The following is a 16942-nucleotide window of genomic DNA, read 5'->3' on the forward strand; positions in this document are numbered from 1 at the left end:
GCTGTGACTCTGGGGGTCCGGCAGGACCGCGCACTGACAGGGGCGGGGGGAGGGGGCGGGGCAGTGCAGATCCTTCCCATCATCCCCTGCAGCAGCCGTCGCAGCAGCTGCAGCCCCCACTCCCCCGCCACTCCTGGATCCTGCAGACCCGCTGGAGTTCGGTGTCCGGTTCGGACCTTATCCTGGTAAGCAGCCGCAGGATCCTCGCGGTTGATGAGTGGGCTCCAAGGTGGGGTGGGGAGATGGGGAGGCGGGCGGTGCCGGACCCCCCCATCCCCAGCAACTTCGATCTGTGGACTCGGTCGGTGCGCCGGGATTCGGTTCGGCCTCCGCGGAGACGCGCGCGCCGCGGCAGCAGTCGTTTGTCCGGTAGGATGGAGGACAAAAGCGCGCGGGACAGGCGTGGCCGCGGGCAGGACGGCCGCCGGTTCCGGTCAGACACGCTCGCGTTTGTTGTTCAGGCAGCTGCAGTCCTGGTTCCGAGTTCGTCCGCGCGCACATAGGCACTGGTTTGACCCAAACCAGGTCCCGAAGGCGTTTTGTTTACTACTGCCCCCCCCCCCCCCCAACTTCCTGTTATCTGACGTCATCTGGTCATTGGGCTAACTTCAGGACCGCTGAGCCTCCTGCAGAACTGAACTGGGCCAGCAGATTTGTGGTTCTGGAGAACCTGGTCAGGAATATAAACGGGTCAGCTGTTTCCGGTCCGTTTACATCCAGCTGATCCAGAGGAGAATATCATTACTACGAGTTTAGTTTGGGTCGGAACCAGAGCAGAACCTCTTAGGGCCTCAGTTTAGATCTTAGATTCGGTTCTGACAGGTGTAACCTGGGTTCTGGTTCTGGTTTTGGTGCAGATGTCAACCTTTAATGTTCTGTTGAAGTCGCTTAAAGATGAAAAGATCAGATAGTTTCAGAATTCTGGATCAGAACATGAATACTGTTCTAGTAGGAGGAAGAAGAACTGATGAAGAACGGAGGAAGAGGAGGTGATGAAGAACGGAGGAAGAAGAGGTGATGAAGAACGGAGGAAGAACTGAGGAAGAGGAAGTGATGAAGAACGGAGGAAGAGGAGGTGAGGAAGAACGGAGGAAGAGGAGGTGATGAAGAACGGAGGAAGAGGAGGTGATGAAGAACGGAGGAAGAAGAGGTGATGAAGAACGGAGGAAGAACTGAGGAAGAGGAAGTGATGAAGAACGGAGGAAGAGGAGGTGAGGAAGAACGGAGGAAGAGGAGGTGATGAAGAACGGAGGAAGAGGAGGTGATGAAGAACGGAGGAAGAGGAGGTGATGAAGTACGGAGGAAGAGGAGGTGAGGAAGAACGGAGGAAGAGGAGGTGATGAAGAACGGAGGAAGAGGAGGTGATGAAGAACGGAGGAAGAGGAGGTGATGAAGAACGGAGGAAGAACTGAGGAAGAGGAAGTGATGAAGAACGGAGGAAGAGGAGGTGAGGAAGAACGGAGGAAGAGGAGGTGATGAAGAACGGAGGAAGAGGAGGTGATGAAGAACGGAGGAAGAAGAGGTGATGAAGAACGGAGGAAGAACTGAGGAAGAGGAAGTGATGAAGAATGGAGGAAGAGGAGGTGAGGAAGAACGGAGGAAGAGGAGGTGATGAAGAACGGAGGAAGAGGAGGTGATGAAGAACGGAGGAAGAGGAGGTGATGAAGAACGGAGGAAGAGGAGGTGAGGAAGAACGGAGGAAGAGGAGGTGATGAAGAACGGAGGAAGAGGAGGTGATGAAGAACGGAGGAAGAGGAGGTGATGAAGTACGGAGGAAGAGGAGGTGATGAAGAACGGAGGAAGAGGAGGTGATGAAGAACGGAGGAAGAGGAGGTGAGGAAGAACTGAGGAAGAGGAAGTGATGAAGAACGGAGGAAGAGGAGGTGAGGAAGAACGGAGGAAGAGGAGGTGAGGAAGAACGGAGGAAGAAGAGGTGATGAAGAACGGAGGAAGAGGAGGTGATGAAGAACGGAGGAAGAGGAGGTGAGGAAGAACGGAGGATGAGGAGGTGATGAAGAACGGAGGAAGAGGAGGTGATGAAGAACGGAGGAAGAGGAGGTGATGAAGAACGGAGGAAGAGGAGGTGATGAAGAACGGAGGAAGAGGAGGTGAGGAAGAACGGAGGAAGAACTGAGGAAGAGGAAGTGATGAAGAACGGAGGAAGAGGAGGTGATGAAGAACGGAGGAAGAACTGATTGAATTGGACCCCGGTTCCGTCTGACCCCCCCATTATGGCCCAAACTAATCCATCCTCCTCTTCCTCATCCTGGAGCTGGAAGCTGCAGGGAAATGGTTCCATTACGTCTCCCTCAGGACCTCCTGGTTCTGGTCTGAGTGCCGTAATGGATCCATTAGAGTTTGTCAGCTGAGCCAGGAGGCCGTCACAACACATTACCCATAAGGCCTTGCTGCAGCACAAACAGCAGAGCTTTCTGGAAGCTCACCTTCAGATGAAGTGATCGATGAACGAGGAAGAGGAGGAGGAGAAATTGGTCTGATGGACCAGTTTTATTGTCATGGTTCTGACCGGTTCTGACCCGTTTCTCTGTTTTTTCATTTGCTGTCTTGTTTTATTTTTCAGTTTGTTCATTTGTAAAAGGACAATGATTGGTTCTGGATCAGTTCGGTTCCTCTCTGGGTGGTCTTTTGGTTGGCTGCAGCTGAAGGCCCGCCCCCTTTTAGAAGACCCGCCCCCTGGCTGTTTGTGTGTGCAGTTCTTCAGGAGAACCAGCCTCAGAACCGAAACTCTTTGAAAATTCAGGTTTCTCTGTGTGTCAGGATGACCGGTTCTGTTTGGTTCTGTCCACAGGCGAACGAGCCCATGTGTTTCTGCTGAGGTCAGGGAGCTGAACGGTCACCATGACGACGGTGGCCACCGAGCTGGAGCCCATGGACCTGCAGCAGCAGTACAGCGAGACGGTCAGCAACCGCTGGGACGACGACTGGGACAACGAGAACAGCTCGGCCCGCCTCTTTGAGCGCTCCCGCATCAAGGCGCTGGCAGGTACAGGCCCCGCCCCTCGGAGCTGGAAGATGAAGAGCCCTCTGTGGTTAGAACCGCTGCACACGTCTGACCAGAACCGCTGGCGATCCTTAAAAACTCCACAGCAGAGCAGAAAACCCGTCCACTGCGGTTCTGCTGGTCAGGGGGGCGGAGCTTTGCTAATGTTCTGCCCCGCTGGTGTTAGATGGTGGGAGTCAAAGTCAGGACTGTGAGCTCACACCACAGCTCTGACAACAGGACTAAGACACAGTGAGGTGCATGCTGGGAGCTGTAGTTCTGTCCTCAGCTGACAGAGCGGGAAGTCAGGCGTGGCGTTCTGTTTGTTTCCCACTTCCTGTCCTTGAGTCTGGAATGTCCCGAAACAAAGAGGGGAAATGGCCCCGCCCCCACACCCATGACATCATGGTCAGGCTGCACACACGTGCACAGAAACGTGCACGCTGCGCAAAACTTCCTGTGCTCTGACTACAGCTAAAGTGGGTCAGAGTCCAACCGGCTTGTTCTGGTTAAAAAGCAGAACTCTGTGTACCACAGTGCAGTTCTGTTCAGAACTCAGTTTAAGGTTCTGGACCTTCCAGAAGAACCAACTTGTGTGGGTCAGAGGTTCGGACCAGCAGCTGCTGGTTCTCTGGACCAGAACCTATCTGAAGTCCTGGTTGTCCTCCCTGTCCTCTAATCGGATCAGGAGGTCCAACGCTCAGCTGGCGTGCACGAGGGCGCCTGAGCTGCAGGAAGCCAGAGTGGTGCATGCACACGTACGTGCACGCTCGCAGACGCTGCCACCCCCCTCCCACCTCCCAGAGCGTCACGCCGACCTCTGGACTCGCCCCTCCCCCCAGAGCCCAAAGGCTTCACCCTCGGCGGTCTCAAAGGTTCTTCTGTGGCGGAGCTACTGCCTGACTCGGGTCGAGCCAGGTAAACCCTGCTTTGACCCGGTTCCTGGTTCTTCTGGAGCAGGCAGAACCGGACCGTCTCCCAAGTTCTGCTGCAGAGTTTCCTGCTGGTATCAGCAGAAGCTCTGCCGGAGGGAAGGCCTCAGCGGTCCACCTGAGCAGCCACGCTGGTTCTGAGTGATCCGGTCTGGGGGCCTAGGATGGTCCTACACCCCCGGAGCAGCAGAAGTGTCTGTGATGGAGGGCGCGGCCCACATGACCTTCAACCCGCTGGACGGCCGATTCAAGCAGCTGCAAGGTGAGGGGCAGAACCTGTGGCGGCCCGCTGGGGGCGTGGCCGGACTGTGTGAGGAGCAGCATTTCTCCGTGTGTCCCGGAGCAGCAGAACCGGAGGAAAGTTCCTCTGATCTAACGGTTCGATAAGGTCAGGGGGTGGGGCAAAGTAAAGAGAGGAGGACTCTGTTTGGTGCATCCGGCTGTCAATCAAAAAGGCTCCCGTCTGCCTCCAGCGGTTCTTTGTGAAACGTTTGGGTCGCCCCGGGGTGCTTCAAAGCCATCACTGGTGGGAATTACCCAGAAGCCCCTGGGTAAGGTGCTGGAGGCAGATTCGTTTGTAAAATGTTGCTGCAAACCAAATCTCCTTGGCAACCAGACTTTCAAAAGCTCCGCCCACATTGATGGGACAACTGTGATGTCATCTTGTTCAGGTAAAGAGTCGCCGCTCTCAGAGGTTTTGTTGCCCCGGGATGATGGCGCTCGCCATCGCCACACCCTTTCACGAAGGAACTACGCCTTGTTTTGGTGATGGAGGGTGGGGTTTCAGACCTCTCAGGAGCAGCGCCGCCCCCTTCTGCTTGGAACAGGAAGTGTTTGCTGGAACGCTCATCACTCCACGTTTTAGACAAATGACTGGTCAAGAAAATGTTGTCCTTGACTTGGAGCACGCGCAGTAGGTTCTGATAGAAGTTGTGGGCGGAGCCTCTGTTTAGCTTTGCTCTGTGTGTCTGCAGATGAGCGGGAGGCGGTGCAGAAGAAGACCTTCACCAAGTGGGTGAACTCCCACCTGTCCAGAGTGTCCTGCAGGATCACAGACCTCTACCTGGACCTGAGAGACGGACGGATGCTCATCAAGCTGCTGGAGGTTCTGTCCGGAGAGAGGCTGGTAACTATTCCAACGCAGACGGTCAGGTAGCTGTGGGAGGGGCCACAGGAACCTCCCCCTGTTCCCCCCGTGGCCTCTGGCAGAACCGCATGAAACCATCAGGATGACTGTTCTGAGCATGTGCAGTTTGAAGCGTCCCGTCTGCGCTCTGTCTGCAGCCGAAGCCCACCAAAGGCCGGATGCGCATCCACTGCCTGGAGAACGTGGACAAGGCGCTGCAGTTCCTGAAGGAGCAGCGGGTCCACCTGGAGAACATGGGCTCCCACGACATCGTAGACGGGAACCACCGGCTGACGCTGGGCCTCATCTGGACCATCATCCTGCGCTTCCAGGTAACGTCCGGGAGCAGAACACCTGAGCTGAGTCTGTGATGACAACCGAGCACTTCTGCAGGTAGACAGCAGCCACGCCCCTCTATCTACCAGCTGCCAGAGGGTGTGGCCCTGACAGGTGACGCCGGCATAGGTGGGGCTCATGAAGACCTTCACCGTCTTTGAACGATGAAGGTCTTCCTCAAGCCCCGCCCCCTCCTGTCTGCCGCAGTAGAAGCAGGAAGTTCAGAGGATAAAACCATTAGTGATCTTCTCACGCCGCAAGGCCTGATGGTCAATGTTTGAACGGGAGGCGGGACTTCTGAGGTTCAGAAGGTCTGGGGGGGGTGGACCCCCCCAGATGCTGCTTTCTGCTGCTGATATCAACTCTCTGCCTTGAGGAGGGAAAATGTTTCTGCTTCACGCCGTCTCGTCGTTCAGAGCACATCACTACATTTCCCATGAATCACAGCAGCTTCCTCCATCCACAGCCGGGTGCTGACCTTTGTGTTCCTGGGTGAAGTGGGTGGGGCTTGTGTGGGGCACATTAAGGAGACTTTAAATTGATGATGAGGAGAAAAAAGGAGGGAATACTCATCGGTTGGGGGGCAGACGTCTGGACGCCACAGCGACCTTCTACTAGTTCTGAGCGTGTGCGGTTTGAAGCCGTCTGCAGGGGCGGAGTTAGAACCCGACAGAGGATGATCCTCCTGACCGCGCTCTGTCTGCTGTGGTTCCAGATCCAGGACATCAGCGTGGAGACGGAAGACAACAAGGAGCGGCGTTCCGCCAAAGACGCTCTGCTTCTGTGGTGTCAGATGAAGACGGCGGGGTGGGGCTCGCCGCCGCTGCGTCTGAACTGCGGCCGCAGACGCTGAGACTAACCGCTGCTCATCTTCCTCAGGTACCCCAATGTCAACATCCAGAACTTCACCACCAGCTGGAGAGACGGCATGGCCTTCAACGCTCTCATCCACAAACACAGGTGAGCTGGGGAGGGGCGTGGCCACCTGGGAAGTGGCGTCAACGCGTTTGTTGTTTTCAGACCGGACCTGATCGACTTCGACAAACTGAAGAAGTCCAACGCTCACTACAACCTGCAGAACGCCTTCAACCTGGCAGAGCAGCACCTGGGCCTGACCAGGCTGCTGGACCCAGAAGGTACCGAGGGGACGAGTCGGCCCCCTCCACCTGAGTTTTAACAGGCTCCACCCTTCTGTGTGTTTGGTGTTGCGGTCTCCATCTTGTTTTTGTGCTGCGATGCAGACATCAGCGTGGACCATCCCGATGAGAAATCCGTCATCACCTACGTGGTGACGTACTACCACTACTTCTCCAAGATGAAGGCGCTGAAGGTGGAGGGCAAACGCATCGGGAAGGTGTGTTGATCAAAGCGACCAATCACTGAGGAGACCCCTCTTCCCCCATCACTCCGGTCTTCTGGATCAGGTTGACTCAGGTGTAGATGAGTGAAGCCCTTCTGCTCTTCCAGGTGTTGGACAACGCCATCGAGACGGAGAATTTGATCGAGAAGTACGAGTCTCTGGCCTCGGCTCTGCTGGAGTGGATCGAGCAGACTATCATCATCCTCAACAACAGGAAGTTCGCCAACTCCCTGGTGGGAGTCCAACAGCAGCTGCAGGCCTTCAACACCTACCGCACGGTGGAGAAGCCCCCCAAGTCAGAGCACCGCCCTCTACTCATGGCTGGGATCTGCAGGAGCTCACGGTCCAAGCCCCTGACCTCTGATCTGCTCTCACAGGTTCACCGAGAAGGGAAACCTGGAGGTCCTCCTCTTCACCATCCAGAGCAAGATGAGAGCCAACAACCAGAAGGTGTACATGCCTCGAGAGGGAAAGCTCATTTCGGACATCAACAAGGTGAGCGGGGCTCCAAGGCCGGCTGTGGGAGGGGCTTGTGTTTAAAGTGAGACCCCGGTGGGTGCAGGTCCTGGAAATGACCATGTGATCTCCTCCTCAGGCATGGGAGCGTCTGGAGAAAGCGGAACATGAACGAGAGTTGGCTTTAAGGATGGAGCTGATTCGTCAGGAGAAGCTAGAGCAACTGGCCAGACGCTTCGACCGCAAGGCGGCGATGAGGGAGACCTGGCTGAGCGAGAACCAGAGGCTGGTGTCCCAGGTGGAGCATCAGACAGAACTCCAGCTGCACATACAATGCCGTTGCTGTCCTGAAGTTCCACCTTTTTCTGTCTGCAGGACAACTTTGGTTTGGATCTTCAGGCCGTTGAAGCAGCCACCAAAAAGCACGAGGCCATCGAGACTGACATCGCGGCATACGAGGAGCGCGTGCAGGCCGTGGTCGCTGTGTCCAAGGAGCTGGAGCTGGAGTGCTACCATGACATCAAGCGCATAGCAGCTCGGAAGGACAACGTGCTCCGGCTGTGGGAGTACCTTCTGGAGCTGCTGAAGGCCCGCAGACAGAGGCTGGAGATGAACCTGGGCCTGCAGAGAGTCTTCCAGGAGATGCTCTACATCATGGACTGGATGGACGAAATGAAGGTGAGCCAGAGACCACAAACATCTGGAACCCTCTTTCACAAGACGGGAGAATGTCAGCTTGTATGTCTTTCCAGATGTTGCTTCTGTCCCAGGATTATGGGAAACACCTGTTGGGCGTGGAGGACCTCCTGCAGAAACACGCCCTGGTGGAGGCGGACATCGCTATCCAGGCCGACAGAGTGAGGGCCGTCTCCTGCAACGCCAACAAGTACTCTGTCACGGACGGCGGTGAGTTCCCTTGCTTGTTTGTCCTCCAGGGAGAACCTGAAGAGTTCTGATGAGAACCTTCTTCTGTCCAGGCTACAAACCCTGTGACCCACGGGTCATCCAGGACCGGGTGGCCCACCTGGAGTTCTGCTACCAGGAGCTGACACAGCTGGCCGCTGAGCGCCGCGCCCGCCTGGAGGACTCGCGTCGACTCTGGAAGTTCTTCTGGGAAATGGCCGAAGAGGAGGGCTGGATCCGCGAGAAGGAGCAGATCCTGTCCTCACTGGAGCAGGGCAGGGACCTGACGGGGGCGGTGCGCCTTCTGAGCCAGCAGCGCGCCCTAGAGGATGAAATGAGCGGGCGCGCCGGCCATCTGCAGCACACCATCACTGAGGGCCGGGCCATGGTGCAGGTCGGGCATAATGGCTCGGATAAGATCCTGGAAAGGATCGGCGACCTGCAGGCACAGTGGGCGGAGCTAGAGCAGCACGCCGCCGTGACCCGCAGGAGGCTGGAGGAAGCTCTGGCCTTGCACCAGTTCCAGGCCGACGCAGACGACGTGGACGCATGGACGCTGGACGCACTCCGCATCGTTTCTAGCGGGGAGACGGGCCACAACGAATTCTCCACCCAGGCTCTGGTCCGGAAACACAAGGATGCTGCCGCAGAAGTAGCCAGCTATCGGCCGGTGATCGACTCCCTGCATGAGCAGGCCGCCACGCTGCCAAAGGAAGAGGCGGAGTCAGTTCGTGGCCGACTGGCTGGAATCGAGGAGCGCTACAAGGAGGTGGCAGAGCTGACGAAGCTGAGGAAGGAGGCTCTGCAGGACGCTTTGGCCCGCCACAAAATGTTCAGCGAGGCCAACGCCTGCCAGGTGTGGATCGAGGAGAAGGAGCAGTGGCTGAACGCCACGGAAATCCCGGAAAAGCTGGAGGACCTGGAGGTCGTACAGCACCGGTGGGTCGATGGGGCAGGGGCCGCTATCACCTCCGCTGCTAAACCTTCGCCTAACGTGGGCGCCGTTTTCTCTGCAGGTTTGACAGTCTGGAGCCGGAGATGAACAACCAGGCGTCCCGCGTGGCTGTGGTGAACCAGATCGGCCGGCAGCTGATGCACGCCGGTTCTCCAAGTGACGACATCAAGGCCCAGCAGGACAAGCTCAACAATAGGTACCGTCCAGAAAACACAGACGCGTTTGAGTCTGAAGCAGGCCTGTCCTCAGACTCTGAGCCTTGGTTTTGCCACCAGGTGGGGTCTGTTCCGTGATCTGCTGGACCTGAAGAAAGAGTCCCTGAACTCTGCTCTGGGCGTCCAGAACTACCACCTCGACTGCAACGAGACCAAGTCTTGGATCAAAGAGAAGACCAAGGTGATTGAGTCCACTCAGGAACTGGGCAATGACCTGATGGGCGTCTTGGCTCTGCAGCGCAAACTGACCGGCATGGAGCGAGACCTGGTCGCCATTGAAGACAAGCTGGGTGACCTTCGAGGCGAGGCCCAAAGGCTGGCGGAGGAGCACCCGGATCAGGCCAAGGCCATCACCGGCCGGCTGGCCGAAATCACAGCTGTGTGGGAGGAGATGAAAAACACGCTGAAGCGCCGGGAGGAGTCTCTGGGGGAAGCCCGCAAACTGCAGCAGTTCCTGCGAGATCTGGACGACTTTCAGTCCTGGCTGTCTCGTACTCAGACCGCCGTGGCGTCTGAAGACATGCCCAACACGCTGGCCGAGGCCGAGAAACTGATGGCTCAGCACGACGGCATCAAGAACGAGATCCTAAACTATGAGGAGGACTACCAGAAGATGCGGGACATGGGGGACATGGTGACGCGTGGCCAGACGGACGCACAGTACATGTTCCTGCAACAGCGGCTGCAGGCGCTCGACACCGGCTGGAACGAGCTGCACAAGATGTGGGAGAACAGGCAGAATCTGCTGTCTCAGTCGCATGCTTACCAGCTGTTCCTGAGGGACACCAAGCAGGCCGAGGCCTTCCTCAACAACCAGGTAAGCCAGGAGACCCCCTTCATGACGGACTGGTACCAGCAGGGTCCCAGAAGGAGCGCAGTGCTTCGTTGTTTGGGTACCTGTATGTTCTCTTACCCGGTTCTGCCTGCAGGAGTACGTTCTGGCCCACGCAGAAATGCCCCCCACTCTGGAGGGGGCCGAGGCTGCCATCAAGAAACAGGAAGACTTCATGACCACCATGGACGCCAACGAAGACAAGATCAACGGCGTGATGGAAGCAGGGCGGCGGCTGGCCAGCGACGGAAACATCAACGCGGAGAAGATCAAGGAGAAGGTGGCGTCCATCGATGACAGGTAGCTTCACCTTAGTGTGGGGGAGGGACAGATGTCTCTGTGGAGAACAGCCCTGTGGTCCATGGGAATTCCTGAGTGTACCTGTGGGGAACTCAGCTGCTAGTGAGGTCATCTGCTCTGAGCCACGAAGGCCTCCACCTTCATCGATGTGTCCTCCCACTGACGGTCGCTCTGATCCTTCTTCCAGGCACAAGAAAAACAGGGAGGCTGCTGTGGAGCTGCTGATGAGACTGAAGGACAACCGGGACCTGCAGAAGTTCCTCCAGGAATGTCAGGAGGTCAGCGTCACTTTGGACAGAACAGCAGACTTTCTCTGTGCTCAGAGGTTTCCAGGCAGTTCTCAAAGCCTCTGCTGTGTCTGTTCAGTTATCTCTGTGGATCAGCGAGAAGATGCTGACGGCTCAGGACATGACCTACGACGAGGCCAGGAACCTGCACAGCAAGTGGCTGAAGCACCAGGCCTTCATGGCGGAGCTGCAGTCCAACAAGGAGTGGCTGAACAAGATCGAGAAGGTACGGCGTACAGCGAGTAGATCAGGGTGGAGCCAGGTCTGACTGCTGCCGGAAAGCAGTCGGGGTTTGGTCCACGTCTCAGAGGTTCTCAGATGTTCTTTCTCTACTTTCTCTGAGTCTTGGAACCTTAATATCTGAGTTTGAGGTGGAGAACAGCAGCTGACCTTCTCCTCCTGACATCAGGACGGGACTTTGTTGGTGTCGGAGAAGCCGGAAACGGAGGTGGTGGTGAAGGAGAAGCTCACGGCGCTCCACTCCATGTGGGAGGAGCTGGAGTCCACCACGCAGACCAAAGCTCAGTGTCTGTTTGACGCCAACAAGACGGAGCTGTTCACACAGAGCTGCACGGACCTGGACAAGTGGTTGGGGGGCCTGGAGGGTCAGATCCAGTCTGAGGACTATGGGAAAGACCTGACCTCCGTCAACATTTTGCTGAAAAAGCAGCAGGTACCACACCTGACCCGCGGTTGGGTCTGGGCGGGGTCTCCTCCCCTCTGGAGGGTCACCACATCCATCCATGTTCTGTGTGCTCTGCTCCTGCTCAGATGCTGGAGAACCAGGTGGAGGTGCGTCAGAGGGAGGTGGTGGAGCTCCAGAGCCAGGTGAAGGCTCTGGGTCAGGAGGCCAAGGACACCGATGAGGTGGACGGGCGGCGGCAGGGGGTGGAGAAGAAGTTCCAGGAGCTGCTGGAGCCGCTGAGGCACCGCCGCAACTTGCTGGTGGCGTCCAGGGAAGGTCATCAGTTCAACCGGGACGTTGAAGACGAGATCGTACGTACCCGCGTGGTTCCCACTGTTCATGAGCCCCCAGCACCACAAACCCCTCCTTACTGAAACCTGAGACCCCTCCCCTCCCCATCAATCAAACTGGTGACTCCATAGTCATCAGACCTTGAACCCTGAGGTCCACCAGGTTCACCAACCCCCCCACCGCTCTGTCCCCTTGCAGCTGTGGGCTCAAGAGCGGATGCCCGTGGCCACATCCACCGACCACGGACACAACCTGCAGACGGTGCAGCTGCTCATGAAGAAGAACCAGGTGAGGAATCTCTCCAGAACCTCGGCCCGGTCTCTCAGGATTCTGGCTCACGGCGGTGCGGCTCTGGTTTCAGACGCTGGAGAAGGAGCTTCAAGGCCATCAGCCTCGCATCGACGACATCCTGGAGCGCAGCCAGAGCCTGCTCCGGGACCAGACCTCCGGCACCGAGGGGATCCACCGGCGCCTGGCCGAGCTGCAGGAGCTGTGGGACCGGCTGAGGGAGGAGGGGCGGCGGCGCCACGCCCGGCTCCAGGAGGCCCACAAAGCCCAGCAGTACTACTTTGATGCAGCCGAGGCCGAAGCCTGGATGAGCGAGCAGGAGCTCTACATGATGTCTGAGGAGAAGGCCAAGGTGGGAGGGGGGCTCACACCTGTCTTTGGGCGGGGGGCGGGGTCATTTATATTGTCCACTATTACAACACAGTTGTAATTAAAACTAAACTAAACTAAACTAAACTGGGCCTCTCTGCCCTTAGATCCTCTTCAGTAAGGACAAACTCATAAAAAAAAGGTTTCCGGGGGGAAAAAAGAATCACTCCCCCAAGGGGGAGAGGGACAATACATGAATCACTGCACCAAACAGAGGCACGGAGAACTAAATGATGAATAATGATCAAGAATAGAGAAGAGAGGAAGAGTAGAAGTAGATGAGAAAAGAGGACAGAACCCCAGAGCACCATAGTTACCCCAGCTTCAACTTCTAGCAGCTACAAACATCTAGGGCTGCGTATTGGCAAGAGTCTGGCGATACGATACGTATCCCGATACTTTACCAAAACATATTTCCTTTCTGTTTTTTTAAGGACTTTGAAAAAACTTTACCTGAATCTTAATGTCTTCCACTGTAATAAAATGGTCAAATTCAGTTTATTTAATGATCACAATGTTAATGTTAAGCACTGCAACTGTATCTCATATATAAGTTCATAGTGCTTTTATTTTGGTAAGTTAAAACATAGAAAGGGAAGTCAACATTGTCTGATTTAAAACATAAATATATATTTATCAGTGTAAGAAAAAACAAAGAATGAATGTTCCTTAACCAATAAGTGTCTTTTGGGGAAATAAAATGCTGTTTATTTTCAGCATTAATGTAGCTTCTCTAGTGCTTTTCAACGGTTCTGGGGCCTGAATGGTGCTTCCAAAATAAAGGGGTGGGGGGGGGTCAAACTGTTTTTTTCCAGAAACAATAAAGTGTGATGATGAGGCAGCAGGACAGAAGGAAGGAAAGTTGCTTTAATGTAACAAAGAAGGTGCTTTGTATGTTTACAGTCTGCTCTGCTGCACCTTTGCCTGCAGACACGCTTCTCACACACAGAAGGAACTGGTAACACTGATCACCACAGTCAGCCTTTTTCAGAGCGATGTACACATCCCTCTGATCCATCAGGTCACTAAACTAGAATCTGTTGCTGGGAGGTTCTGCAGAACTTTAGACCGCTTTGCTAGCATGTTAGCAGATGCTAAGCGCATTAGCCTATTAGCTGCTGCCGTGCTTCATTGTCTATCTTATTTATCTGAGCCGCTAAAAAGCACAGAAATCCTCGTTTTTCTATCTTACTGGCAGCAACATGGCTCAGAGTTTCTGTCTAGTATCCCTTCAAGTAAAAATGAAGTATTTCATGTCTCAGAACAACAGAACCAGCTGCCTCTGGCTGCAGTCTTCCTGTTGTCTTGTGCAGAGTAGAGCTGCTCAAAGAGGCTCCATGTTCTCTGCTGCCAACTAGAGGTCGGAGGGTGAAGTGGACAACAAGAGTCAGACGCTGAAGGACGCTCAGAAATAATTAAAGAAACATCGATCTGGCAGCATTTTGAATCCATACAAGTATTGCCAAATGAACTATTGCGATATTTTACCCAATCGATTTTTTTCTGACACCCCTACAAACAACAAATAGTTATGTTATTAGGTTTAATTTCAACACATTAACATTAAGTTAAATAATCTCTGAATACTAACTAGTCTGACAATAAGCCTGTCCACAGAGGAATGTTTTCAGTCTAGCTTTGAATGTAGAAACTGAGTCGGCCTCTCTTCCATGAGCTGGGAGTTTATTCCATAAAACAGGAGCTTGGTGGCTAAACGCTCTACCTCCAACCGTACTTTTACTAATTCTAGGAACCACAAGCAGTCCTGCATTTAGTGAGTGAAGTGTTCTCATTGGATGGTAAGGGACTATGAAGTCCTTAATATAGGACGGGGCCATTCCATGTAAGGCCTTATAGGTTAACAGGAGGATCTTGAACTTGATTCTAGAATCAACTGGGATCCAGTGAAGTGAAACTAACACAGGAGTGATGTGATCTCTTCTGCTAGTTCCAGCTAACAATCTAGCTGCTGCGTTCTGAACAAGCTGGAGACTTCTTAAGGAACTCTTAGGACACGCTGCTAACAAGGAGTTACAGTAATCCAGCCTCAACGTAACAAATGCATGGATGAGTTTTTCAGCATCACTCTTAGAAAGTAGATTTCTGATCTTAGCAATATTCCGCAGGTGAAAAAAGGCAGTTCTACACGCCTGAGATATGTGAGCCTTAAATGATAAATCCTGGTCAAGTAAAACCCCAAGGTTTCTAACTGTGGAATTGGGGGCTATACTTATGCCATCCAGGGAGACTATCTGAGCAGACAGAGCATCTCTGAGGTTTTTAGGATCTAGTATAATGACCTCAGTTTTTTCTGGGTTCAAGAGGAGGTAATTAATTGTCATCCAGGTCTTGATGTCACTGATGCAGGCATTCAGTTTCTCTATCTGGTCATTCTGGTCAGGCTTCATGGATAAATACAACTGCGTATCGTCGGCATAACAATGAAAATTAATGCTGTGTTTCCTGATTATGTTTCCTAGGGGTAGCATATAAAGCGTAAACAGGATCGGCCCCAAGACTGAGCCCTGTGGGACTCCATAGTTGACTCGAGTGCACTGAGAGGAATGTCCATTTACATTAACGAACTGATACCTATCAGACAGATAGGATTTAAACCACTGGAGAGCAGATCCTCTGATCCCTATGTCCTGCTCTAATCTATGGAGTAAAATACCGTGGTCGATAGTGTCAAAGGCTGCACTGAGGTCTAAGGCTCACACCTGTTTATGGGTGGAAGGGGGACTCACCCCTGTCTTTGGGGGGCCGTCTCTGAAGGCAGCCTTGTCCGTGTCATCAGGATGAGCAGAGCGCCATCACCATGCTAAAGAAGCACCAGATCATGGAGCAGGCGGTGGAGGACTACGCCGAGGTCGTCCACCAGCTGTCCAAGACCAGCAGAGGCCTGGTGGCTAATGAACACCCTGAGAGGTACTGCCCCCACCCACCTACTGGACCCTCCTCCCACCTTTAGGTTACATTCTTTCACTCACAGACCTTCATCGGGCTCAGGGTTTCAGATTTGTTGGGCTGCAGGTGAGCCCATCCTGGAGGTGGAGGCATTTGATAGAGGTAGACCTGAGTTTTGTTTTGGTCCACCTACTCTTGAGACCTTGAGCCTGAAAGACAAAAACCAGGGTCAGACGAGAGGTTCACAGCGGCTCCTGTGTTCCTCACAGATCTCACAGGGACAGTTTTTACAGCCAGCTGTGTCTGAGATAACGAAACACACAGAGAAGAGAACCCTGAGAACCACCAAGCTGCTGCAGATCTTCCTCTCATTCACAGGCTGTAGAACCTGAAGACCTTGAGGTCTTGGATCAAGTCAGAACAGGGTGGTTCTGTACGCTCTTGCCACAGTTGGAACCGACTTTCTGATAGCACTATTAGGGTTGTGGCGTTCTGCAGGACGTCTGCGTGTTCTGTACTAACACAGAGCGTGTGTGTGTGTGTGTGTGTGTGTGTGTGTGTGGGTGCACGTGCATCAGCGAGCGGATCGGCATGCGGCAGTCCCAGGTTGACAAGCTGTATGCCGGCCTGAAGGACCTGTCAGAAGAAAGGCGGGGCAAACTGGAGGAAAGGCTCCGCCTCTTCCAGCTGAACCGAGAGGTAGACGATCTGGAGCAGTGGATAGCGGAGCGGGAGGTGGTGGCCGGGTCACACGAGCTGGGACAGGACTACGAGCACGTCACGGTACGGCACGTCTGACCGAGGCGGCTTGGAAGGCGGAGCCTCTGCTGCAACAGAACTGCCCAGTCCTGTTCTGAACAAAGCCTCTCGTCCAGCAGATGTTGCAGGAGCGGTTCCGAGAGTTTGCGCGGGACACGGGGAACATTGGGCAGGAGCGCGTGGACGGCGTCAACCACCTGGCAGATGAGCTGATCAACGCCGGACACGGGGACGCCGCCACGGTGGCGGAGTGGAAGGACGGGCTGAACGAGGCCTGGGCCGACCTGCTGGAGCTCATCGATACCCGAACGCAGATTCTGGCTGCCTCCTTTGAGCTGCACAAGTTTTACCACGACGGAAAGGAGATCCTGGCGCGCATCGCAGACAAGCAGAAGAAACTGCCGGAGGAAATGGGCCGCGACCAGAACACGGTGGAGACGCTGCAGAGGATGCACACCAGCTTTGAGCGGGACGTCCAGGCGCTCGGAGCTCAGGTGAGTCCAGCGGGGGAGGGGGTTGTCAGAAGTCAGGAGATTAAACAAGGTACCTCTTCCAACCGACTGAGATGAGATGAACCCTGACCTTTAGCCTTCGTGACATGCTGCCCTACGGGGGGGGGGGGGGGTTTAACCTGGGTGGGTTCTGCATGTTTGTGGGTTGTCTAGTCCACGGAGGTCGTAGGGAGGAGCTTTGGGGGATCTCAGGTGTGTCTGTGGTGAATGTATCGCAAAGTATTCCTACACATAATGGAAGTTCCACACACTTATGACGTACGGGTGACGCTGTCGTACAGCGACCCAACGCCACGCTCTAGTCGTTACTGAGGTGTGAGTTCTGACTCCTGACTGACCGCACAAACGCTGCACGCACACACGGCGGTGTGCAGGTGATACGTACGCGCCTGTAGGACGTCCTCAGGAACTGTCTGCAGGATTTGTGG

General features: G+C 54.7%; 1 protein-coding gene across 2 annotated transcripts in view; it reads left to right on the forward strand.

The window, feature by feature from the left end:
* Positions 1-45: 45 nt before the first annotated feature.
* LOC101164035 (spectrin beta chain, non-erythrocytic 1) overlaps positions 46-16942 on the forward strand; it is a 25142-nt gene continuing 8245 nt past the window's right edge. Inside the window, exons 1-26 of one of the 2 annotated variants that reach the window (XM_023953567.2) lie at positions 46-185; positions 2810-3004; positions 4908-5059; positions 5218-5391; positions 6111-6202; positions 6275-6355; positions 6416-6531; positions 6637-6749; positions 6863-7050; positions 7133-7250; positions 7351-7509; positions 7587-7889; positions 7964-8117; positions 8189-9053; positions 9131-9265; positions 9345-10101; positions 10214-10416; positions 10604-10694; positions 10783-10929; positions 11113-11376; positions 11475-11699; positions 11878-11967; positions 12041-12319; positions 15134-15264; positions 15822-16026; positions 16122-16496. In XM_023953567.2, the coding sequence (XP_023809335.1) occupies positions 2860-3004; positions 4908-5059; positions 5218-5391; positions 6111-6202; positions 6275-6355; positions 6416-6531; positions 6637-6749; positions 6863-7050; positions 7133-7250; positions 7351-7509; positions 7587-7889; positions 7964-8117; positions 8189-9053; positions 9131-9265; positions 9345-10101; positions 10214-10416; positions 10604-10694; positions 10783-10929; positions 11113-11376; positions 11475-11699; positions 11878-11967; positions 12041-12319; positions 15134-15264; positions 15822-16026; positions 16122-16496 (5562 nt within the window). In that variant the 5' untranslated portion in view covers positions 46-185; positions 2810-2859. Of the gene's footprint in view, positions 186-2809; positions 3005-3884; positions 4196-4907; positions 5060-5217; positions 5392-6110; positions 6203-6274; positions 6356-6415; positions 6532-6636; positions 6750-6862; positions 7051-7132; positions 7251-7350; positions 7510-7586; positions 7890-7963; positions 8118-8188; positions 9054-9130; positions 9266-9344; positions 10102-10213; positions 10417-10603; positions 10695-10782; positions 10930-11112; positions 11377-11474; positions 11700-11877; positions 11968-12040; positions 12320-15133; positions 15265-15821; positions 16027-16121; positions 16497-16942 lie in introns of those variants that run through there. The other variant, XM_023953570.2, reaches the window with a different exon arrangement.

This window comes from Oryzias latipes, chromosome 1 (genome assembly GCF_053564925.1).
Source record: "Oryzias latipes strain Hd-rR chromosome 1, Olatipes_Hd-rR_3.1".
In the NCBI taxonomy this organism is placed as follows: domain Eukaryota; kingdom Metazoa; phylum Chordata; class Actinopteri; order Beloniformes; family Adrianichthyidae; genus Oryzias; species Oryzias latipes.